The 25,030-nt window shown below is 42.5% G+C and overlaps 3 protein-coding genes across 3 annotated transcripts in view; 2 read left to right on the top strand and 1 right to left on the bottom strand.

Annotated features, from left to right (window-relative positions):
• Positions 1 to 5,290, bottom strand: part of wdfy4 (WDFY family member 4) — a 38,347-nt gene extending 33,057 nt beyond the window's left edge. Inside the window, exons 1-5 of the mRNA XM_083987844.1 lie at positions 5,036 to 5,290; positions 2,979 to 3,236; positions 1,486 to 1,597; positions 603 to 727; positions 78 to 203 (exon numbers count right to left, since the gene is read on the bottom strand). Of these exons, the coding sequence (XP_083843970.1) occupies positions 78 to 203; positions 603 to 727; positions 1,486 to 1,597; positions 2,979 to 3,236; positions 5,036 to 5,056 (642 nt within the window). The 5' untranslated portion in view covers positions 5,057 to 5,290. The remainder of the gene's footprint in view (positions 1 to 77; positions 204 to 602; positions 728 to 1,485; positions 1,598 to 2,978; positions 3,237 to 5,035) is intronic.
• Positions 5,291 to 6,780: 1,490 nt separating this feature from the next.
• Positions 6,781 to 13,860, top strand: LOC310998058 (uncharacterized protein). Its single transcript, XM_083987941.1, has 10 exons — positions 6,781 to 7,099; positions 7,744 to 7,879; positions 7,964 to 8,074; positions 8,198 to 8,330; positions 9,087 to 9,265; positions 9,434 to 9,507; positions 9,622 to 9,784; positions 9,879 to 9,975; positions 10,280 to 10,456; positions 12,376 to 13,860. The coding sequence occupies exons 1-10, from the start codon at positions 6,979 to 6,981 to the stop codon at positions 12,862 to 12,864; spliced, it is 1,680 nt and encodes a 559-aa protein (XP_083844067.1). The 5' UTR covers positions 6,781 to 6,978; the 3' UTR covers positions 12,865 to 13,860.
• Positions 13,861 to 16,063: 2,203 nt separating this feature from the next.
• On the top strand, positions 16,064 to 24,859 carry arhgap22a (Rho GTPase activating protein 22a; the record flags this gene model as incomplete). The annotated part of the gene is made up of 10 exons (XM_083987939.1): positions 16,064 to 16,097; positions 19,102 to 19,298; positions 20,091 to 20,178; positions 21,886 to 22,014; positions 22,128 to 22,338; positions 22,424 to 22,556; positions 22,638 to 22,711; positions 23,105 to 23,230; positions 23,356 to 24,372; positions 24,463 to 24,859. The coding sequence occupies 10 exons, from the start codon at positions 16,064 to 16,066 to the stop codon at positions 24,680 to 24,682; spliced, it is 2,229 nt and encodes a 742-aa protein (XP_083844065.1). The 3' UTR covers positions 24,683 to 24,859.
• Between the last annotated feature and the right edge of the window lie 171 nt (positions 24,860 to 25,030).

Below are 25,030 nucleotides of genomic sequence, written 5' to 3'. Positions count from 1 at the left end.
CAAGTAGGTAGAAAGTGTATGATGCAGAATGATAAGAGTAAGAAAAAAAGTAAAATGTGACTTGTGATTCAACTGACTTGTGTTAGTGTCTCCTGAAAGGTCTCCTCTGTAGCTGTGTTCTCCTTTTTAGCTGGAAGGCAGACTAGCAGGTACAGACATTTTACCAAAGCAGCAGGAAGCCCTGGGTTTACACAGGATATATCCTACGAACACACACACACACGCACACACACACACAAAAAAGATCAAAAACCATTTTGACACATAATCTAAAAACACCAAAGACCTTAATGAGGAAATTTTAAAGCAAAAGAAGTTCAGAAAAGAGTCTTTATTTTTTTTCAAGGTATTTATATACTAATAACAGCCCATGTTGTTGGTTTTGGGAACTGATGCTTTCTGATGGTGAGAACTTGTGTGTGGATATGATATACTATATCAAGGACTTCACATAAATGAGGGTCATTAACCCATAAATACTTCTGTCAACACAACTGCTTAAAAAATCAGTCAATGAAACACCATTGATCAGCTGAAAGTGTAGCACTTTCTTACACTCAAAACCCACTTCATTTTAAAACCAACTGTTAATTATCACTCACTGAGCTGTCAGCTGTCAGCAGCAACAGAGACTTTAACAGCAGCCATCCTGAACTTTCTTCCACTTCAGATGTTGTGTCCTCATCCAGTCTCTGGAAGAACCACACTACCTCTTCACGAGCCGCCTCTGAAAACACAAAGGACACAACATTTACTGAGCCATGACCCCAGAAGACTGAAGGCTGTAAACAAAGACAAAATGACAGCAAGACTGCTACAAGCTACAGCTGCTTTTCTTCTCTATCTTCTGCGATATCCTTAAAATCTATATTTACAAGTCAGTCAAGCATAGTAATATTCAAATAGAAACCAACATGCATATCTAAAATAATGTGGTCAGTAATGTATTCTCATAAATGGTTTCATTTCTATTTTTGACAGGTAGATTTTTGGGCTACACACCAGTTGTCAAAAAGGTCAATTATTTCGATATGACAGAAGTGTATCTAATAAGGCTTGCTGAGCCTATATGATTATTATTTGTTTGTGAAAGAGTTACGTAGTATGCTGCTAATACATGCTCCATTTACTGTAACACCATGTCAAACTTTCGCCCATAATGCAGCTGCATCAAAAAAACAGAAGTGTCTATTTCCCTAAAAGCTGAGTATCTTGTTGCATTCTCCAGAAAACCCCTACTGTACATAAACATCAAGATTAAATCGAGAAATAAACTGTATTTAAAGTGGTTCTACTTTTATAAACAGACTGTAGATGCCTTGGCTTTCCATTTTTAACACAAGGAAACATTAAAAATTTAGTGAGAAAAAAAAACACATCACATTGGGAAAGGAGAAGCAGGTAGATGAGGTAGAAAGTCCCTATACCTGGAAATAACTGTGCTGTATGTGCTGCTATGACTGATGTGTGTGCATTTGTCAGTACCTGCAGGCCTCTCCGCCAGTCTGTTGTGGATGTTATGAATCACAGTATCAACAGTGAGAGCTGCAAGCCCCTTGATGTCCAAACCTTCAAGCTTGGCACCATCCTCACAAATCTGGGATCAGAGGGGAGATTGTTCAACAAAAACAGTAATTATAAAAAATACAAAGATTACAAAGTTTGCAACACGCAATAACAACACTATTCTGAAAGGTTTAACAACATACTGACAAATCTGGGTTATACTGAGGTGTACATGTGCACCCTATTTATGTATATGATTAGGAGTATTAATTGATCATTTTAAATAAATGTGGAGAAATGAATACACTTGCAACTGACTGCAATGAAATGACACAAAAAAAATCCCTTTTTCCCAGATTTGAGGTTTTCTGGATTTCACTATACTGTATGCTGTATCTATATATTATGATATTCAGTGAAGCACCATTAACACATTATAGTTGTATCTTAAGTGCTTTTGCTAATGCGCTACACTATAAATAATAGAAGCCAGTGCGTACCATATGCTCTTTTCAGTTCCATAAGAGGATATCACATTTCACTGAGTATGCTATTCTTAAGTGAGGCCCTACGTTCTGGTCAAATCTCTGGTCATGAGGCTTATCCATACCACACACACACACACACACACACACACACACACACACACACACACACACACACACACACACACACACACACACACACACACACACACACACACACACACACACACACACACACACACACACACACACACACACACACACACACACACACACACACACACACACACACAAACCAAAGAGCGATTACGTCTGCAGCTGTAAGCCTGATCAATGGTGTTACACACACACGTGCAGTCGTGCACACACGTGCACACACACACACACACACACACACACACACAGATCAGTAATGGAATTTTTCACAGTGTGGACGGGGGTAAAAAAGAGTTTCTTCACAACTGTGATGCAAGTGAGGCACTGAAAGTGAGAAATTCCACTTTTTTCAATAAATCAAAGTGCGGCCTGAAGCTATCGATGTGATGCTTTCATGTGACAATCCAGGAAACTATTGTTTTGCCAAGAAACCACAGAAGCATTCATTCAAAGGACAGTGCAGTAGTGGGATCAGCTGATGCCCAAACATCTGACTCCTGTTGTTTTAATTGTTCATTCAAGTAGTCTGGAACAGTGTTTTAGATCACAGTGGCCTGAGGCATCCATTTAACCTTTTCAAAGTAGGGTAATAATTAGAGCTTTGGCTGTACTTTAAATTCTCCTGCCATGATCCATTAATGATTCTCCAGTGGACAGCCTCTCTTTGTTGCGGATCAAAGAGTTATACAACAGAAGAATTTCCACTTCATTCCCAAAAGAAAACAAATAACTCCCTTGGTTGACAGATGAGCTGTTAAATATAACTTAGAAAATGAAAAATGAACAATGAGAGACAAACAGGGGACACACTGCTGTCCCACAGGTCCAGACCTGTATGTAGAGAGGTAGGACTTTAGCCAGATGCTCCTCTTTCTTCTCCAAAGGTTCATGGTCAGTCCTGTGGTCAGAGTTTGAGTATGTGTGGATTTCCAGCTCCTGCAGTCGTTCTCTGAGCACTTGGGCGAGTTGGGGGTTCCTACAAGAGCCCTCCACTTTCAGCTCCTTTAACTCCACCGAGACAGGTAACTCCCCTGAAGCACTGAGCTCACCGGTTTCCTTGTTGATCCTCTCCCCTTTAGCTGTCTGGTCCTAGAGGGAAAAAAGGAAAGACAGAAAATGAGAAATCCTCACAATGTTTCATCTTTGTTTATTATCTATTATTTATTTATGACCTAATATCCAAAATAATTATTAATTCTATAATCTTTGTATCAAAATAAACTGAGTACACTTTCTACATTGAAATATCACCAGATAAAGAGGAAAAGACCACTGGCAGTCATGTGCCACTCTCATTAACTAGTTATCAACCTCCATAAGGGATTCATAGTATAATTGATGGCCAATTTTTAGTAATTGTAAGAATATAATGCCATTAAATGCCATCTTTGAAAGCTGAGACGCCAAATGTTGGAAGCATTTCAAGTTTCAAACCCTCCCCTGCATGACCTATATTTAGCACTTTTTTAATAGAATCTAGTCATATTATTTCCTTTTCTCCCGTGTGGCGTTTAGTCACCAACAGTAATTGCGCAACAGATTTAAAATAAACAGTCCCGTCCCACAAGTGAAGGAAATCTGGATTTCACAACTGAATGTGTATTTTGAAGGGCACATGCACAAAACACTGAGAATCTTGATGTTATTCTTCCTAAATCAAATAAATGTCAAGTCAAGTGAAGTCCTCTTTATTTACAGTAGAGAGGATGTTGTGATTTTGATGCGCAATAAAATCTTGATAAAAAATTAAAAAAGTGCTAATCAGTAAATATTGTTAAAGGCATAGAGAAAAATACCCAAAGAATAATAATGTGTTTAAATTAAAGCCTGTGTGCAGATCTGATAGAGAGGGGTATAGCTACTGTTCCACAATCTAGGGGTTGCAACAGCAAAGGCCCAGTCACCCCACGAGCTTAGATGTATGAAATCGTTGTGTGTCCCAAGTGATATGACCTGGTGGACTTGGGTCAGAATATGGAGTTAAAGGTCAGAGATAGGAGGTCGGCAGCAGGGCTTTGGAATAAAGTGGAGGTGGGATAAGGAGGCATGGGCAACTTTCTCAAGGAGTTTCAATGAGAGACACACTTGATTTGCAATAATATGCAACTGTGGAGAAGCTAGCTTGTTTCCAAATGCTAATCAAATGTTGGGGCAGAGTCCAAAAGAGTTAGAGGGGCATGTTTCAAATGTGATACCAAATCTAATGATTTTCAGGGCCATTTAGTTACTAATTATCAAAGCTTTGGATACTTTGACAATCAAAACCTCATCATAATCTATAGTTTCCAAGTGTGTCCTTCACACAAGAGGCTGTTAATGTTAATGTTTTTACACTTCTCCATCACACCTGGTGTAAAAGAGGAGCAGCCATGTTAGTGTTTGGCCGAAGCTTGACCACAGGATTGTTTCCACATTACAGTGATATTATTTTGGTTGGTCAGTTACTGCTTTGAGACACAGATGATGAACAATGAGGGACATCTTTAGACAGAGATTGCTGAACTGTTATAGGCCAGAGCCGGTAATGCTGGTCTGGTAAGCAGAGGGAGAGTCTCATTCCACACAAATACATTAATACTTTCATGTTTCCTCGTGTGTGTGTGTGTGTGTGTGTGTGTGTGTGTGTGTGTGTGTGTGTGTGTGTGTGTGTGTGTGTGTGTGTGTGTGTGTGTGTGTGTGTGTGTGTGTGTGTGGGTGTGTGTGTGTGTGACAAACCAACAGCAAAAAAGGGTTAGGTTTACACCCTCCTGAAAGAGCAGCACATATCTATCATGTTTTATAGTGCGAAACAAATAGGTCAAAGTGAAAATGTGGTCATGGGTACATGCAAACATGTTTTTTTCCAAAAGGAAAATTCATGCAACACAGTTACGTCTTCATATTCTTACCTGTAGCTGTGTGAGAGCCATCTGGGAGTCTCCTTGCGGTAAAAGCAAACTGTCATTTGTGTTGTGTTATTCCAGAGTGAGTGGTCTGTCACTGTTCCCATGCCAGGAGGAAAAAGACAAGCAGACACATGCTACAACATGACTAGCGTCTATACTGTGCCGACCCTTCTGTAAAACTACCCGCCCCTTACTAATCTGCAGCAAGCAGACTGAACTTTGAACAAGCGGAGTAACTCACATCAGCTGGCCCTGGTCATGTGCCTTCTTACTTCCTCAGAGAAGCAGAAGTGAAAAACTCTTGTTTAGCTTGTTGGATGGGGCCCTCCCACTGCTCAGAGAAGAAGAGTCCCTTTGCTTTTTATAGACGGATCATGTAAGGCTGGCATGATTATGAATCTCAGTAACAGGAGCCAATGATTCAACAAAGATGAAAGCAGGCACAGCTTTTATGTGGATAAATTGACTGAAGCCTTTGACTTGTAGGTGTAAAATTAGAACAAACTTCCTTTTGTCCGTTTGTCTGCTGATAATAATTTCAAATAGGTACAGGTCTGTTACTATTATAGTGCTAAAAAGGTGCAGTAAAGCAAGGAAACAAACAGTGTTAGGCTATATCTTGTTTTAAAATATAAAGTAATAGTGGTAAAAGTACGGTATGATTCAGAATTTGTTGTTGTTTTTTCATAATGTCGATCTATCATTTATAATGATGTTAGTTTGAATGAGTAAACAAGTTTACATAGAGAATCTCAGTGGCATATTAGCTAAACATCGCCATCTTGTGGGGAATAATGACAAAGAAATACATCGACAACCACCGCCAGATATTGAGAGATAAAACACTAATTAAAATGCACAACCTTAACGACCTGTCAATAATGTAGCCTACCTTTATTTAGTTTAGTTTATTTTAGCAGTAAACTCACAGGTGTAGCCGGTGACGTGATGGCGCATGTTGCTTGTTGTCTGTGGTTTCCCTGCTGTGCATGCTAACAGCAGTGACCATTTGAGCACTGAAACTGTCATTATTAACCATTATCAATGTGATTAATTACTTCTTCGCCCGACATGAAAAGTCTAAGTGTATACACTGAGAGCGTCCAGTGGAGTTTTGTAGCGATAATGGCCTATAATAATAGAATTTGTCACATTGATTTTAGCCAGGTGAGCTACCTTCAGTGGTTGCAGTCATCACCACCACCTGTCCAGGTCCCACAGCCACTTTCTCTCTGGACACTGACCAGCTCCATGGCGCACAGTCTGTCCCTCATTCTGTCCAGGCCACTTTTATTATCTCCTGTGCCGGACAAGCACCGGTTCCTGCTCTGTTGACTCCAGCCCCTCCAGCTAATAACGCCACATTAGTGCTTTGACAAGACTTTATTCCTCTCATGTCCAAAAAAAATAAGTGGACCTCGGCCAGTGAGGAAACACACACTTTGAAAACCTCTGTATCTTACTGGAAAAGAGATGCATAAATGATGAGTACCATTTCTTGCCATCTGTGGTTTTATGTTCAACCTTTGTGTTTCTAAAGACTTGTATAGACTCGCTACAAATTAAGTGTAGCCTACTTAAATAACAGGCCTAGTTTGACCGGTTAAGGCGTGACACGGTGCCAATTAACGGCTGTGTGGTGTTATCAAAGACGGTTTGGTGTTATCTTATTTAGAGGGACCACGTGGCTTGTTGCGCGCTGACGTCACTGATCACGTGGGTAGCTCTAAGCCAATGAGGTGACCAGGGCGTGGTCTGCCTCAATCAGTTTAGCACAATGAAAGCTCCCCGTTACTTTGAAGCGAAAGATGATCTCCCTTCTCGTCTGACATTATGATGTTGTAGCGTTTCGTCCGATTAGCTGATTTTGTTCCCGCTGCAGTTTGATGTTTAAACTGTGGAAATAATAGTAGCTGGCCGCTCCCGTGGTGCACTCACTCATCATAATGCATCCGATGCCTGCGTGCTCCGTTAGCGGCGGAGACATATTTGACTGTATACAGAGAGGAGATGTAGAACAGTGCATACACTTCCTTCAAAGTGATCGATCAGTCCTCAAGCAGAAAGGTAAGATTATGCAATAACAAACACCACGTCACGATCATTCTTGTGTTGTGTCCGCTACTTGCCACTGCGATCCTGTCAGCACATGCACAGTTAAAGCCTGTAGCCTAACTGTAGCCTACTGTGGTTGTTTCCTGATGTGTTAATATGACGGACAGGAAACTGCAGATGATCATAGTGAATTAAGACAACAAACCCGTAATACCTGTTGTCATGTCTCTGTAATACACATCTGTTAAAACCTGCAACTAGATTAACTTGCACATGCAAGTAGGCCTATTATCACTAAACAAGTATCATTCCTCTATCATTGTAAGGACGATTTTAAATTTGATCATGCTTCAGTGTCTCCTCATGGTGTGATTTTGTCCTAATGCCAAGGGGAAATCTAACCCTGCTGCAGCTCCTCTGTCAGATGGTCTGGCACAGATCTAGATGGACAGATCCTGTGACAACACAGCACAAAGTCACATTGTGCCAAAGGGAACCCTAACCCCAGCTCCAGAGGGTTTCGGCGATCAACAGGCTAAGACACCGTGCATTTGTGTCAGACTTATCTTGTTAGTCCCGGAGACTGCAGATCAAATTGTAAAGTCAGTACCTTCAGCCCTGACTGTGATCATGTGCATGTGTTTACCTTCATCCAGGCTGGGGTGGTTTTACCCCGCTTCACTACGCTGCCCTCCACGGTACACGTGTCCTGGTTGACCTTTTCCTGAGTAACGGGGCTGATCCTAACTTGACTTGTGATGCAGGACAGACAGCCTTTCACTTTGCATGCAGGTGAGCAATTGTTCTGTAGTGGTAATGAAACATAACTGAATCCTCATGGTGTAGTAACAGTTTGTATTTTTTGACTCTCGTCAGGCAAGGGAACATCTACATCATACACCAGATGATGCAGTATGGAGCAGACCTGCGCCTCATAGACCTGCAGGGAAAAACATCACTGCATCATGCAGTCACTGGGGGCAACATGTGAGTGCAAACAACAAACAGCACATGTCTTTGTTGTTCTTGTATTTTCTCTTTGTGTCACTACACAGTCACAACCAAAATTGTGATTCTCACACTAACTGTTATTGATCTTATGGCCCCCAGCGTTGCAGTGCACTATTTGTGGGAGACGGGAATGTTCAGATTCTCAGATACAGACATGTACCAGGTCACACCGCTACACCTGGCTGCATCCACTGGCAACACAGAGGTTGTCCGGTACTTGCTCAGAGACCAGGTATGATATAATCTTCACTGTCTCACACACTCATATGATCTAGTTGACTAACGGCATCACGCCGTGAGCAGGGGCATCATGGTCAGTTTCAAAACTACATAATAATGGCATTGATGGTAACACTGAGTCAAATGAGAGCTGTTGCTGCCCTAGCAGAGAATTTACAAGAATGTTTTACCTTTATCTCATTGTTTTTTTATTCACATAAAACTGTTAGGAATCCACTATTAGCAAATAACCTAAGCTTACTATCTGTACACAACATTGCATAAAATATCTAGTGTAAAATCTGAAATAAAGAGCTGGCTTGTGGAAAAAACGTGGGTGTACACTGTTGTCAGTGTATACAATTGGTGGCATTGACTGCAGTCCTACAAACTGCATTCCCAGCAATAAAAGCTGGCTGTTAGCTGTTGACTCAACTCTATGATGAGTTTGGTGCGGTATGGGGTACCATTGAATTTTATCTCATCATATTGAAAAGTTTAGATACTATTATTAAGGTGATTCACATATTAATTACAACCAGACATCAACTGAAATATCACCAGAGAAAGAATGAAAACATCTAAATAAATGTACAAAAATGGCACAAAGGCCCATCAAACCAGAGAAAACTTGGAAATGGGACAAAGATCAGTAAAATCTTAAAGATGCTTTTGTGTAGCAGGGCTCAGCACAGCTGTGACCACGTTTTAGCAGCTGTGACCATCATTTAGCAGCTGTGCACCTCAAACCCTCTTGTTTGTGTCTCAGAGATGTGCTGTGGAGGCAGTCGACCAGCAGGGAGCGACAGCGCTTCATGTCGCAGCAGAGAGGGGCGGAGTGGAGGTGTGCTGGACATTGCTGCAAAGAGCAGGATGCAGGATGCTCCATCAGAAGAACCACAGCGGCCTCACACCGCTGGATCTCTGCAAACAGGGAAGAACATTTAGGTGAAGCTGCTGATTTCAGAAATATTTGGAAAAAACACTGACTGGCAGGCAACTGTGTTTTAACACCCCGCTGTGCCTCTAAAATATACAGCATGGTTGCTTTTCTAGATTTTACAGTTTTCTCTTGGGATTGTATTGCTGATGGCCACACTGTCTATTTTTCTTTAGACATCAGCAACTCACCAAACTACTGATTCGGCACATTAATGAGCCAAAACATCACCATCCCACAGAGTCTCGTGGTAAATATTACTGTTTGATTTTTCATCATTCACTTAAACAAGAGCAAGAATGATTATAATGATGATACCAATGGTGATGATGAGTATGCTTGGTGTTATTTGTGTTATTTTCAGTTTTATACTACTGGACACTATTTTTTCCAACTCTGAGTGGAGCTGCCATCCTGCTAATAGCAGCCATGTTGGGAGGCTATGGGGGTCTGACCTGTGCCTTCCTCTTCCCCTGGCTGGCTAGAAGCATCTTCACACAATACCATCGCATGACCACATACCAAAGGTTTGACAAAGATTGCAGAACCTTGAATGTTCATCAGAAAGAAAGTCAGAAATGTATTTTAGCGTTTGTGGTAACACCCATTTGTACATTCAAGGTTACCCAACCCAATCTACTTGGGAACCCTCATAGCGGGCCTGTTCCACTCCCTGCTCTGCTTCTATGGAAAGATAATGCCTAATATCCTTAACAAAGTAAGCCTGGCACCAATGCATATTTTTGGCATATAGATCTATAATCATCTATAATTGTATTCAATGAATATCAAAATTGAACAAGCATATTTAATGAGCATGGTCTGACCTTTGCAAAGCACATTCATACTCACCAAAGGATAAACCCTTTGCATTTTGAGCAGTCTAGTGTCAAAATTACTCTCCTAACTGTCTTATACAATCAAACATACACAGTGCAGTACTAAATGTGATCCAGGATATTTGTTTATTGAAATGAAATGACTCGTTTTATCCTTAACCTTGCGAAAGTGTGTGGCCAAACAGTTCTCTGGTCCAGGTGTCAATGGTCCACTTCTCCCTAGTCCTTGGTTTGTTCTGTAAGGTCCTGACACAGGACCCCGGGACACTGGACAGAGCAGATGCAGATCTTCGATTCTCCTGCATCGCTGACCTGGTGGAGAACAACCAGAGCCCACACAGGTTCTGTCCATACTGTGAGGTAAGACACTCACACTGGTCACACCCATATTTTACCTTTGTATCCAGTTATCTCACTGTCTGTCTGAATCTGCAGATATACACATATATCAAACAGACATGTATTCTATCTTACAAAAAGACAATGATGGAATATTTATGATGATTGAGCCTGGTTTATTTACAGACTATGGTGAACATAAAAGACAAAACCATTTTCATGCTTTAGAAAAAACTTGGGTAACTACTTTAATACATGTTCATAAGACTGACATAACACTGTCATAACCATGGCATGACACCTGTCAACATCAATGAATATTTATGACAGCTGTTGTTAAGTGCCATTCGGTAAGTTACAGTATGTCACTTTTGATGCAAAGTTGACATTGTTTGAGATGTCCTTGTTTTGACAACTTGACAAAAAGTTACATTAGGAAGGAGTATCTGTGCGCTGCAGCCACTCCACAGGTGGAGGTCGGTGCTCTCAGGAAGGACCAAAAACTTAAGGAAACGAAAAGAGGAACCTGGAGCACACGAGTCACTGGTGATGCAAATAATTTTAGTGCAGAAACAAGACCAACGTTTCGACGTACAACGTCTTCATCAGGGTCAAATGGTTCTGGTGCGGGCTACAAGGCATTTAAATATCCTCCCGACTGTGATTGGTTAAGGAGGGTGGGAGTGCCAGCACCTATCACATGGCCGCATACATCAATTCAGAACCAATCAAAAGTGTTAATTTGTTACACAATATACAACTATACAAACATCAATATAAACAATATTTACACTTTCATTAAGCAATAGATCGGTACGGACAAATGGCACATAACAAGATCACAACGAAAAAGCAACACGGAACATACAGTAGCCTGATACACAACACATAGGCTATAAGAGACAATTAAAGAAAACATGAGAGACTGAGTTCTTCATTCAGTCCGAGTGGTTCCACTGTGTTGAGGGTGTAAATCCAAAACGCCTCCCTCCTGAGGAGCTTATTGATAATATCTCCGCCCCTCAAGGAGGGAGACATTTTCTCTATGCCCCAGAAACGCAGAGTCGCAGCGGAGCCGTGGTTTGCCTGCTTGTAATGACGAGCGACTGCGTAGTCCATGTTATTGTTCCGGATGGCTGCTTTATGTTCAGCTATACGGACTTTTAAAGGGCGTTTTGTTTGGCCGATGTACACCATACTGCAGGGGCATTTGAGCATGTAGATGACATGTGTGGTACTGCAATTAATAAAAGAGTTTATGGGGTATTTTTTACCAGTCCGGGGGTGACAGAAGTGTTTAGTGTCAGAGGAGTTAGAGCAGTGCGCGCAGTGACCACATCTGTAGAACCCAGAGGGGGGAGCAGGCAGCCAGCAGAGGCGTTTTGGATTTACACCCTCAACACAGTGGAACCACTCGGACTGAATGAAGAACTCAGTCTCTCATGTTTTCTTTAATTGTCTCTTATAGCCTATGTGTTGTGTATCAGGCTACTGTATGTTCCGTGTTGCTTTTTCGTTGTGATCTTGTTATGTGCCATTTGTCCGTACCGATCTATTGCTTAATGAAAGTGTAAATATTGTTTATATTGATGTTTGTATAGTTGTATATTGTGTAACAAATTAACACTTTTGATTGGTTCTGAATTGATGTATGCGGCCATGTGATAGGTGCTGGCACTCCCACCCTCCTTAACCAATCACAGTCGGGAGGATATTTAAATGCCTTGTAGCCCGCACCAGAACCATTTGACCCTGATGAAGACGTTGTACGTCGAAACGTTGGTCTTGTTTCTGCACTAAAATTATTTGCATCACCAGTGACTCGTGTGCTCCAGGTTCCTCTTTTCGTTTCAAAAAGTTACATTAGTTTTTGCAAGTATGCTGCTGTTCTTCTCACCCTGTCTTTTCTTTTCTTTTTCTTCCTTTTTCTGTCCTCACAGCTGTTTCTGCCTGACTACACTAAACACTGTAAGCTGTGTGACGTCTGCATCAAAGACTACGACCATCACTGCCTTTTCCTCAACCACTGCGTCGGCCGGGGTAACCACCGCCTCTTCCTCTGTTTCATCCTCTCCATGGTGATTGCCCACCTACTTTTTGTTGCCACGGCAACAAGTTACCTGTTCGACAGGATGCCTGCCGGCAGTCGAAGCCTGTCGCTGTGGCTCACACTGTTAGGGCAGGAGTTCTGGGTCGTGGTCATGATGGTTATGAACGCACTGACGCTTTTGTGGGAGGTGTGGCTACTGACCGAGCAGTTTGACGCCGTAGCCACGGGAACAACCACTTACTTCAGACAGTGTGAAAGCTCAGCACGCCAGAGGTCGCTAGTACAGCGCTGGATTGTAGTTCTGTCGTTTCTGCTGGAGGGTCGAAGACGGGTGGGCAGCGGACAAACAAGAGAGGACAAGACTGCCATCGACATTTAAAACTGTTGTTTTGTCTCGTGTGCAGCTATTTCATCAACATCACTCATTTACAATTATACAGTGTGCACTCAACTTTGTGATAACATCCTCTTTAGATTCATACATTTCTAATGCCATATAACATGTAGGTCTACTTGAATGTAAAATATGATCATATCTTAATAATCTATTTTAATATATACAGTCGTCTATATGTTTGTGAGCAGATAACTACGGGATTACTACCACTTCTAGTCTAGTTTTTAGAAATATCACTGAACACTTTTAAAGTAACAGTGTTTGTGTGTGATTAATTTGTTGGATAACATTGTTTTGTGTGAAGTACTGGATATTTTTTAGCAGGGAACACCTCTGGTAACATGAGTGCTCACATTCTGCGTTTTTCTACTCCGCGTCATCAGACTTTTTTTTAACATCATTGTCATTGTTCCTTTGAATAAAAGCATAAGTCATACTGTAGATCCAAGATGTGAACATTTGTGTGCTCCAAAACAAATCTGTGATTAGCTAGTGATAATGGTTAATAACAGGTGCAATGAAAGACTTTGTCCCTAACATAATGTCGTTACCTCGGTGACCTGCTCTCTCTCATTTGTACCATGACACTTCCTCTGCTCTCACTAATGGGACGTGCTCTTTTCATGCCTTCAATTACACATACTCATTTCCTATGTGTCCCTCAGGACCATATTTCTAGATTATAGATGATGCTCCCCACACCCCTCAGAGGCTGGTGTGTCTGGACTATGTGAGTGGCTATGTCATGTAATATAATTTAGTGTCTACTGTGCTGCCTTTTATGCATATGGAGTGGTTAAGATGAGTGCATGTAAGCCTTTGAAACTTAAGTGCTTTTACTGTTTTTCCCTGTCCCTGGATCAATGTTATAAGCTGCCACTTGTCGATATTCCAGTATATTTCATATGTACTGATGTATTTTATCTTTGGTGACTAGTTTCCAGGATGATACCTCATTTGTGTCATTGTGCATTTTTATGCTATAGAAAAATATGTTTAATATTAATAATAATAAAAGAAATCACCTAAATCTGCTGTGTAGAAAATAAAAATCTCTTCTCTATTTCATGTGAAGCTGGAGAGAAACAAGTTCCTAAGAGCTTCTCAGATTCAAAGCTTGTGACCTTCCCTCTAGATTTGCATAAGCAAATCTTTAACAGCCCGAGCTCTGCATTTTACCCTATTACTGTAGGAGCAAAGAAAATGTACAGTAATAAGGTTTAAAAAAACACACACACACAAAAAAAAAAAACTTATAATAATTTTTTGGACAGAAGTCAGCAGTTTTCACTTCTCCATTAAGCTAGCTCACTTCCTGAATGGCAGACAAACTGAAAATCCAGATGACGCGGACAGTGGCAGAGCATTACACCTATTTCTCAGTATCAATCACAGAAGCTGCTTTGGGACTATGTGATGCTTTCTTGCTGGGCACAGAGAGTCTGACTCGAGGCTAAGAGTCATCCGGTCCGCCCATCTAGGATGACTTGGCAAGTAATACTCTCATGACTGTCTTTATTTCCTCTCTTCCTTCTATGAGAATCTGTTCACATCAGCATTCCTCAGGCACACGTCACCGCTGTGTTGATGGCAAGAATAGTATAGTCCCTTCTCTTTGGGTATGTGAATGTCATTAGATTTGTGACGGTCAATTAAACGGAGATTTCTGTAATTCCATTGTTTAAAGTCAGAGTGTCCCTGTGTGTGTGTGTGTGTGTGTGTGTGTGTGTGTGTGTGTGTGTGTGTGTGTGTGTGTGTGTGTGTGTGTGTGTGTGTGTGTGTGTGTGTGTGTGTGTGTGTGTGTGTCTCTAGAAATGGGCCCAGTGGAGAGGGATTCACTGTGCAGACGAGTTCACTGCAATGAAAGCATCCAGGGCTGCTATGGCCGCCGGTGATACACTAAAGGAATCAGCAGGTAAAGCTTTGTTTTTTTGTATTTGTTTTTGCATAATTGACCATTTTTAGCATGCTGCTGTTGCTATGATTCTCTTGAGTTCTATTATAAACGTAAACTTTGTGATTTATGGGTCCACAGCATTTTTGGATCATCTCTGTAAGCTTTGCTGAAGGTGGAACAAATTAAATTGACAAAGTTGTATCGCTAATGCACTGCTGCTTCCTATAATAAAGCCTTCCTAAGGGGCTGTGCATAGTGTTGACCATCTGTCATTGATTGATTGTTATGTGTGAGCTGAGTAGGTTATCTTTTCATATGAGAAACCTCAGTCAGCTCAGAGTCTCTGTGCTGCGTTTGACTCTCATGCTGCCTCTTGAACTGCAGCATTTATCTGCTTTATCACATCACTACCAGACAGAATAGGAACAAGAACATCACACCCTTGAGTGCTGTGGCTTTCACCATGCAGATTCCCAAGCGGTGTTGCATTTCCCTTCAGACTGAAAATCCCAGCCAGAGTGACTCATGATCAAGTCAAGTTTTTTGTCAGTTTGAAACACATGACGATCAGCCCTAGCTGCCACACATCTGCAGTTGTTTAGAAGTACAGACGACACATAAAGACACGTCCACTTGCTCTGCCTCAGTCTTTTGACAGTGGGGATGGTGTCAGTTAAATCAAATGTATTGATCTGAGGTTGTACTCCAGGTGCAGACTATAGACCATAATCAAATCTCCTTGAGCAAACAGCAAGAGCGACTGCTGTGGAGTGATGAGGGAGCCAATGTAAAGAAATGAGTGACAAGACATAGGACACACAGCCAGACATATTTATAGACGGTGAGAAATTGATACTGAAAGTGTGCAGCAGAAGGCAGAGAGAGAGAGAGAGAGAGAGAGAGAGAGAGTGGGCAGGGCTCTAGTTGTGTGAGAACAACAGCACGCCGGGCCAGTGGGACAGAGAGGGAGAGAGAGAGAGAGAGAGAGAGACGAAAGGAATTAGGGGAGGAAGAAGAGGAGGGTGTATGGTTAAGTGCTTGTAAGCATGTGTGTGTGCATGTGCGTGTGTGTGTGAAATCAGATGGAGACAGTGTCCAAGTGCAAGACAGTGAGCTGGAGGAGAGAGATGCTCGCAGAGGATGAGGAGTAACAGGGCGAGGCAGCAGCGTGAGGTGCTGAGTGTGTGTGTGTGTGCATGTGTGTAGTAGTAGTGGAGGAATAGTGTGTGAACAGAGGGATGCAGTCATGTCTCTGTGAGAGGGAGCAGCACAGCAACGGTAACCATGCTGAGCCCCAAGATAAAACAGGCACGCCGGGGTAAGCACGGTCCCTCCTCCCCTTTCTCCATCCCTCCTGTACGCTCCATCTCTTCTCTTCTCTTTTCTTTTCTTTTCTTTTCTTTTCTCTCTTTCTTTTTTTTTTGCTGTGATCTGTTTCTTCTCTCCCTGCCTCTGCAGAGCTCCATCTGACATCCCATCTTGGTAATAATAATATCTACGCTGTTGTCACTGCTCTCATTGATAATGACATCATAAGGTGTAACAATGCCGGGCATGTGCCGCACGTCCACACCGGTGTCATTCTGCATCTCAGCGGCTATTGCTATCAGCTGTGACCTGAGTTTTCTTGCATGAGGCTTTATCTGCTGTGCTCATTGAGAGTTAACAAGCACTACTACAGGGTGATGTAATCCCTCTTGTCTCTTGATTGTACCCTCTTCATTCTTAGAGAGATCCTGATGGAGATCACTGTGGGTTGTACTAAACATGGCTGCTGGAGGGACAGTTCTCCCTGTGACAATGGTCTGTCCTGACACGGTCACACCTGAGCACACGGTGGGGGCATGGGTTGTGGTTTTGAGCAGGTGCCAGACTCAGACATGAGCAGTGGTGAGAGGGAATGCATGGGCTCTTTTCTGTATAACACAACAGCTGGGCGTCAAACATAGTTCCTCTAACGTCGGGTGAGATCCACTTGTGACCACATAAGTCAGCACGCCACATTTACATGCCTCTCACATGACTGCGTGAAGATGGATATGGAAGCTGTACACCACAGCAACTAACTGTACTTCTGGCGCTGAGATTATCGCGATGAGTATAAATACTTGCTGTGCTCTACACAGCAGGTGGTTGCTATAGACAACCAACGAACACTGCTTTAGGTAGCTGGGAGGAGTGTATCCACATGACTGCAGGCACTGCGGCCGTGACTGCAAATAAAAGTCTGTGAGGTTTGCAAATATACATTTTTTTGCATGACAACAGAGTGAAATGTTGGCCAGCAGCAGCTTGAAGAACCATTACTGTGTGTGTACTTCCTTTCTCCCCTGGCTGTCCTTGTCCTTATTCTAGACCAGCTGTAAAAATAAGACCATAAAAGCGTAGTGGCCACTTAAGTTTGCTTGCCACGTTTGGTGCGCTTGCCATCTCTCATTTGCTGTAATGGTATTCTCCTTTGGTTGGATTCCCAGCTCTGCTCTCCTCTGACCCTTTTATGCAACATCATTCAGGGCAAATTCAGACAGCATCACAGAGCTGGATCTGCACTCAGAAACTTGGATCTCAGACTTGAATCCTAAGCAGCTAAGTGGAGTGCAAGCCTTACGGGAAGATGTTATTGCTAGAAACCCTGAGTAGTTAGATGTGGCTGAGGCTTCACTCCATCATTTGTTTGGCTGAATAATTGTTTTAAAAATGTTAAATCACCATGAAGACTTTTTTATATCATCTTTGTAAAAATGTAATTCATAAAAAGATCTATAAAGTTAAGAATTTTTACTGCACTTTGTTAATTACAATCATTAGAAAATATTATTGAAGGTAGTGACACATTCATATATATACATATACTATACTACACTATCTTAACATTCACACTAATATATTTGAATATATTTACTGATATTTATGATATAACGAACAGCAAAATGTTTTAATTTCTCCACAAAAAATGCACAATGCTACAATTAATAATCAATAATCAGAGCAGTCCTATTTCAATACTAGCAACAATAGGATATAGGATTCTGCTGTTTACACATTAATGAAAGAATGAAATATAGCCTACTGTATATACAGTATACAGTATATATATATAAAAAAGTTGGATATTTGTTTAACAATGTAAAGGAGTCTTAAAATGTAGAGGAGTATTATATTTGTCTATGCTGTGGTCATCCTTCTTTAATTTAAGTGTCTGAATCCGATTAATTTGTGCTTATAATAGCTCATAATTAGTAACATAAAAGCGCTTAAGTGGACATGTAAATTGTGTTATTAAATATGAGGCGATGCCCTTTGAGTGACATTATTTCCTGGAGAGATGATTTAATTCTTGTCCACTCACAGCTCTTTGCTGACATTAGATAATTTAAAAAACAGCTCCTCTCTGAGATGTGAAGATGCCACGTCTTCTGTATTTTTAGATCTTGCCCTGTCTGCTTCTGTCACCATACAGTTCTGTTAATGACTGGTACACTCGGTCTCCGGTGCCCTCCCCTCCCAGCACTCGTGGCTCTGTAAATGAAGGACGTCCAGAGAGGGGAGAAATAAAATGATGAGTCCAGACAGAGAGCTGATGATAAATAAGAGAGAGAAAGAGAGAGAGATAACAGGAGAGAAACAGAAAGAGAGATTTCAGTCCTGGCCCTTACAGATACCTTCCCTGCTGTCCTCAGCAGAAAGCGAGATGCAATTAACAGGAAAAAAGACGCCATTGATTTCTCTCTTCTCTCTCCTCTCCCTCTGCCTTCTGTTTATCTCTCTCGCTCTTTCTCTCTCACCCTGACTCCCTAGGGATCACTCTACTGTCACTGTTTTTCTTATGTACCTTTGGCACACAGATGCTAATATATAATCCATGCATGTGATCGGTCTGTGGTTGTTAAAGTGTGACCTAATATGAAATAAAATCCCCCTCTGTACAGCAGTAAACCTCAAATTAATATGTGCCCCTATTAATATCTGAATCGCATTATAAAATGCATTGTAACTGATTGATGGGCTTCATCTTAAAGCAGGATGTCTCTGCTACAAAATGGAGGTTGTGTTCTGGATGAATTGTCCTAATAGGAAATCTGGATGCGTGGTCAAGCCCATGGACTTAGCTGCACACACGAGAGAGTCCTGTGAATAATGATTGTAGATCTGGGTGAATTTTTAGAGTAAGGAAGAAAATCCAAAAATAACACATATCCTCCATCTTAATGTAACTCTGTGTTTCTTTTTCTCTCTCTCTCTGTCTCACTCTGATGCTCTTAATCTTGTAATCCTGAAAGCCTCTTCTTGCTCACTTTCTCTTTATGTGTCTGTCCATGCAGCACGGTCCAAGAGCATGGTGCTTGGAGAGCTGTCCCGGGTGTCCAGGCCCTGCTCGCCTCTGGATCAGGAGAAAGCGCTGAAGGCAGGCTGGCTAAAGAGGCAGCGGAGTATCATGAAAAACTGGCAGCTGCGTTGGTTTGTCCTGAGGACTGAAGCTCTGTATTTCTACAAGGACCAGGATGAAACCAAGGCACAGGTGACACGCACAAAATAAGCCACATGCATATACAAGAGAGTTACCTGATGTCACCTGTTGCCTCGGGAGGTTTGGATTGATTTTAGTCTGAAGCCTGATACATATTCAAGCTTCATGAATTTATCTAATGAGTATTTTCCCCCCGGGGCAACTGATCCAATGTGTGTTCACCAACTCTGAAAATAGCTTATTGATTCCTGAAAAACAGGGTGACAAAATACATTTTGTAGGCCTCAGGGGAAAATAAAGCGTTTGTATTAGGTGATGTTGATTTTTCCAGCTACACACACTTGTCTTTATATTTTTGGGTGTCAAATTATAGCTGTATAAATATCCATTAATCTTTCCCTCTAAAATCGTCCATCCCCACAATCTCCATTGGAGTCTTAGAGCGCTGTTATTACCCTGACACACAGGGATAAAGTGATAACTTGCTGCCCTGTGGTTCTCCTGTAAGCACTCAGACTGTGACCTCTGACCATCTCTATGCTGGATCAGAGATGCATGTACATCAGGAAGCGGCAGAGGGATAAATAGATGAAGAGATGTTTCCCTGAGTCATCCCTTCGTCCATCATCATTACCTTCCTCTGTTGGGCAGATGCCCAGAGCCCAGAGTGCTCAGAACTCTATAATGTTTAACATGCACTACACGTCCAGGTCCAGAGCCACTGATTGATTTCTTGTTTGGCTCTTGAATACAGTTGATGTGGGTGTTTTTCTCGTGTCTATCTGCCTGTCAGTCCCTATGTCTATCCGTCTGTCTCACTGCCTCCTCTCCTTTCTCCTACAGGGTTGTATTCCTCTTCAGGGCAGTCAGGTCAATGAGCTGCCCGCCAATCAGGACGAGCCTGGTCGCCACCTTTTTGAAATAATTCCAGGTGAGTTGGCATGGCGACAGTGCCACTGTGTAAGGAAGTCAATAAGTGAAGAGGTCTTGTTCTAGGGATGCTGAACCATCTGTTTACTGCTGTGCCAAACACCATGCTCATTTTAGGATTTCATTAAAAATGTATGCTTCACTAAACCCTGATAAAGCATATCTGGTGTAATTTCCTATCAGCTATTTTCTAGAGAAAGACATTCAGGGCGCCACAGCTGACTTACACTCAGGAGTTTGCATCGAAACCACAAATGTTGCAACATCAGTGTACATCACAACCAGTAAATATGAAAAATGAACCTGAACTGCTGCTGGTGTTCTCTTTGTAAACCTTATTGTGATGAATGGAAACAAATAAAGTAAATCAATAAGCTGCATCGGAGTCTTAGGCCAGGGCGCATGGATGAAATATGCCGGATAACATAAAGGATGTGATTGCTACAGCAACCCTAACCGTGCTGTTGATGTGTGGTTGGCACGACGAAGGAGTGTGCACCACATAGATCAAGGGGCGTGGTTGGATGATTCTTCGAAAGGGCTCAGTTGTAGCACCTACTTCCTACTGGCAGCACAGGTTCAATGCACTATAGGTTGATTAACACCCTGACTGTTTATCCTGAGGATGAGGTTCTTGTTAGATTTTATCTCAGCTCTGATTATCAAGGAGGAGGGTGTGTTGTAGAAACACTGTTATGCTCCTATATTGGATCAGTCTGAATACAGACTAGGCTGGTGAAAAGTATTGCATGTGTCTCCCTCTATGTTGTTAATTTCACTTTTGCAAGAGCAAATAACTGGCTGCCTATGGATGAATAAATACAGTCATGCATCAGGGTTTCTGTAGGAAAAAAAAGCCTGCTTTGTGGTAATACTGCACAGGAACAACTGTGATACTTAATATGTACTATTATATATAATAATAGGTAATTGGGTAAAACATGCAAATACACTAATGTCTTTTGATATGTAAAATGGAATCCAGTGTCACTTTTGAAGTGAAAACTAGTGAAATAACAGAGTGAAAACAGACACAGAGGAAAATGTCCTGGACAGAAGGAAAAGAGGAGACAGTGTGCAGTGGTGCAGTTACTGGTGTCCACTGGGAACACTACTCTTTCTGGGTCATTTCTCTCACACAAACACACCATGCACCACAGTGCAGGACTTAAAAGCAGGTACTGATATACATCTCACACAGTAAGACACATGCTACGCTCTGCCAAATCCACCAGATCTCTGTCCTTTGGATTGTATTTATGGTTTCTGTCAGTAGAAACGTAAAAACATTTTATGATTAACAAACTTGCTTTTAGAAATGTAGACATACTTGCACCTCTTAAAAAACAAAGTCACATAAAGGGAGATGTTTTCACATGAAGTAGTGTAATCAAAGCTAAACTAAAATAAACTAAAATGTCAAACCAGGTGGTGTCAAGCTGCGTGTGCCCATGAGGAAAGAGAGGGGAGAGAGGCAGAGCTGCATGGCTGCATCTTTGTACTTTACAGGGGAGCAGGGGCTAATAAGGTTATTGAAAATACTGAAGGTCCCATCTGGAAGAACCCACTTGTTTATAGTTACGGGATATGGTTTCAGTGATGAGCAAACTAACTTGCAAAAGTGGTATTTGTTTTTCATGTGATGTCTTAATCATTTGCTCCTGTTGGTCCTCCTGTTGGAAGTCATGAAATACGGTTGTGTTCTCAGGGGGCGGTGGAGAAAAAGATCGAACAGGTATAAGCCATGAATCATTCCTGCTGATGGCCAATTCTCAGAGTGACATGGAGGAATGGGTCAGAGCCATACGTAGAGTCATATGGGCTCCACTTGGAGGAGGTGTGGTTCTTAAACATTGCATACAAATATAAATAATAATTGATAATACATTTTTAAGGAAATATCCCAAACTAAACTGGCTGCTGTTGATTGTCTTTTCTGTGCGTCCTCAGGTGTCTTTGGGCAGCACCTAGAGGAGACCATGTTGTATGAGGCTCAATCTGGACCCCAGCGGCTGGTGCCGGTGGTAGTCGAACAGTGTGTGTGTTTTATACGTGAACACGGGCTGAAGGAAGAGGGTCTTTTTAGGGCCCCTGGACAAACCAATCATGTTCGGGAGCTACAGGATGCGTTTGACCGAGGCGAGAAGCCAGTTTTTGACAGGTGAGGTAGTGAAAGGACTAGTAGCAGCATGCCAGGCTGTAATAACTGGATATTATTCTTCATGTGCCCTCTCTGTCTCTTACAGTACCACAGATGTCCACACAGTGGCATCACTGCTAAAGCTGTACATAAGGGAGCTGCCAGAGCCTATAATCCCATTCTCCAAATACACACAGTTTCTCTCTTGTGCTCAGCTACTTACCAAGGATAAAGAAGTGGTAATGAAATTTCTGCTTGTCACGATAGATATATCTTAAAACCATTCATTTGATGGTTAACATGTGTTTTTCTTGCTCCAGGGTATCGTAGAGCTAGGCAAACAGGTGAAATCCCTTCCTCAGGTCAACTACAGCATCCTCAAATACATCTGCAGGTATGTTAAAACCATTATTGTCCCTGTTGTCCCCTGTATTAAACAATTAGTTATTAACCTCACTAGTGTGACTGCTTCATTGTTGTCGCTGTTCCTCATTCACTATTTGATGGCTTGTCACTGTCATACAAGAGAAATAGCATTTGCTCCACCCACATCCCTGCCATCAGGCAACATGACATCACATTGATTGACTCTGACTGTGCATAATTGCACGTCTTTTGCATCTTTATAACCACAAGCTGTGCCCACACACCAGCCAGAAGCGTGACTCAGTCTCCTGTTTTCATGAGTTTGATTTTTACTGAAAGGAACAAGGAGTGCAGTGCTGAGGGCTTTATGTGAGAAATGCAGTAGCCGGATATACTCACACACTGGTTTCTGTCTGCACAGGTTTCTGGATGAAGTTCAGTCTCACTCCAACGAGAACAAGATGAGTGTTCAGAATCTGGCCACCGTGTTTGGACCCAACATCCTTCGGCCCAGAGTGGAGGATCCAGTTACTATGATGGAGGGTTGGTGTTAATGTCAAGAATTTCTCACAAAAATCTGTTTTTCCAATCAACACGAACAAATGACATGTTTAGAGCAGGCTAATTCCCTATACCTTAAGTGAATGTGTGTCTGCCTTTATAAACAGGTAGTTCCCAGGTGCAGCACCTGATGACTGTGCTGATCAGTGAACACTCCAGACTTTATCAACATGAGGAGCCAGAGCCAGAGAGCAGGACCTCCCCACAGCCACAGCTGAGCCCTCTCCAACGGTGCAAGGTGGAGTGGTACTCACAAGAAGAAACTGACCCCGCACCCTCCTCAGGCACAGGCTCTAAATCCCCTAAAGAGAAACCCCCATCTTCCACCCCTATTTCAGGCAGTAGGCCGACTACACCGAGCCCGAGTACAACATCGGAGAAGGGTGAGGATGGTCAGATGGAGGGGAAGGGCAAAAGTAAATCAGAGGAGAAAATGGACGGAAAATCGTGTAGTAAAACTGAAGGGAAAAGTGGAGGTGAAGTAGCTGTAAGCCCCAGTAAACAGTCTAAAGCCCTGCCCTCCTGGAGATGCTCCTTCAAGGGCAGTGCAGCATCCGAGAGGGGGTCAAGGGGAAAAATAGGGGGATCAGCGGGGGATGTGTCAGCAGCTGGTGGGAGTAACTGGCTGATGAATGGTCTGTCGTCTCTCCGAGCTCACAGGCGCACCACGTCCTCTGGTGAAAGACTCAAAGACTCGACTCTGTCTCTAAAGGATTCAACCCTCTCCCTCAAAGAGACCACTCTTTCTCTCAAGGACTCGCAGAGGGACTCTGATGAAGACTCCTCTCGTACGTCCCTGTCTCACAGAGCCCTCCACCAATCCCACAGACTGTCTGCCTACGACAACGTGGCCCCCTCCAGTCTAAGCCTGCCCGCCGACACCTCCTCCATCTGGATGTCCTTTGAGATCTCACTGGCCGATCCAGAGCAAAGTGACAAAGCAGTAAAAGCGGCACAGGGTCAAGAAAGATCGACAGAGGGGACGGACAGTGCAAATACTCCAGATCACAGTGCGAGTGGGACTGAGGATGATCTCACTGGAACAAATGAAGGTCTCACCAACATGCTAACTGAGCTTAAGCTGGATCTGAAGAAGCAGAGGACAAACTATGAAAGCAGGATTCAAAAGTAAGGATGACTCAGTCGTTATTTCCTATCAAAAAACTAATTCATTTCCACATGAGGTTTTATTTATGATGTCTTCTTCTTTTCTCTGAGGTTGGAGGAGTCCTGCTCTAAGTTCCAGGCCCAGGTGAACCATCTCGAGGAGGAGCTGGACCAGGAGAGGAAGAAGTTTCAGATGCTGGAGATCCGACTCAGGAACTCAGAGCGGGCGCATCAAGCCGCAGAGAACCGAAACATCCTCCTCCAGCAGGAGATGGAGGAGTTCTTCAAAACCCTCGGAGATCTGACCACAGGAGCAACACGGACCAACTAGACCAGACCCACCTGCTTTCATCTGGTCCATCAGAGGAGGAGCTTGAACACTGGGAAGACCTGCCAGCCCCAAAGCTTTGAAGACCAAATACCTCTAGTGCAGTACTACTTGCCGTTGTATCCTCTTTAGTATGGCCGTCTTGTGCCTACACTGACCAGTGCCGGTGCCAAACGAGAACTCCTAGGGACCAAGCACCTCCCATGTTACCATTCCACAAACTTCCTGACTATTATACTCCATAGGTCATGTAGCTGATTATTTATTGACTAAAATTGTCTGTAGGAGACCAGAAAAAGCCTTATCAATGACTTGAGGCATATTGTCTTCCTTATAAACCCCCTGTTGATG

Source organism: Trachurus trachurus (assembly GCF_905171665.1).
Source record: "Trachurus trachurus genome assembly, chromosome: 15".
Lineage (NCBI taxonomy): Eukaryota > Metazoa > Chordata > Actinopteri > Carangiformes > Carangidae > Trachurus > Trachurus trachurus.
The sequence above is the reverse complement of the archived record's forward strand: the minus strand, read 5'-3'. Positions and strand labels throughout refer to the sequence as shown.

What these genes read in the sequence shown, in the direction of transcription:
- LOC310998058 (XM_083987941.1), top strand. Translation starts at nt 6,979, where the DNA reads ATGCATCCGATGCCTGCGTGCTCCGTTAGCGGCGGAGACATATTTGAC. An exon ending in GGTACTTGCTCAGAGACCAG is followed by an intron (nt 8,331 to 9,086) that starts GTATGATATAAT and finishes TTTGTGTCTCAG; the next exon opens with AGATGTGCTGTGGAGGCAGT. An exon ending in CCATCCCACAGAGTCTCGTG is followed by an intron (nt 9,508 to 9,621) that starts GTAAATATTACT and finishes TGTTATTTTCAG; the next exon opens with TTTTATACTACTGGACACTA.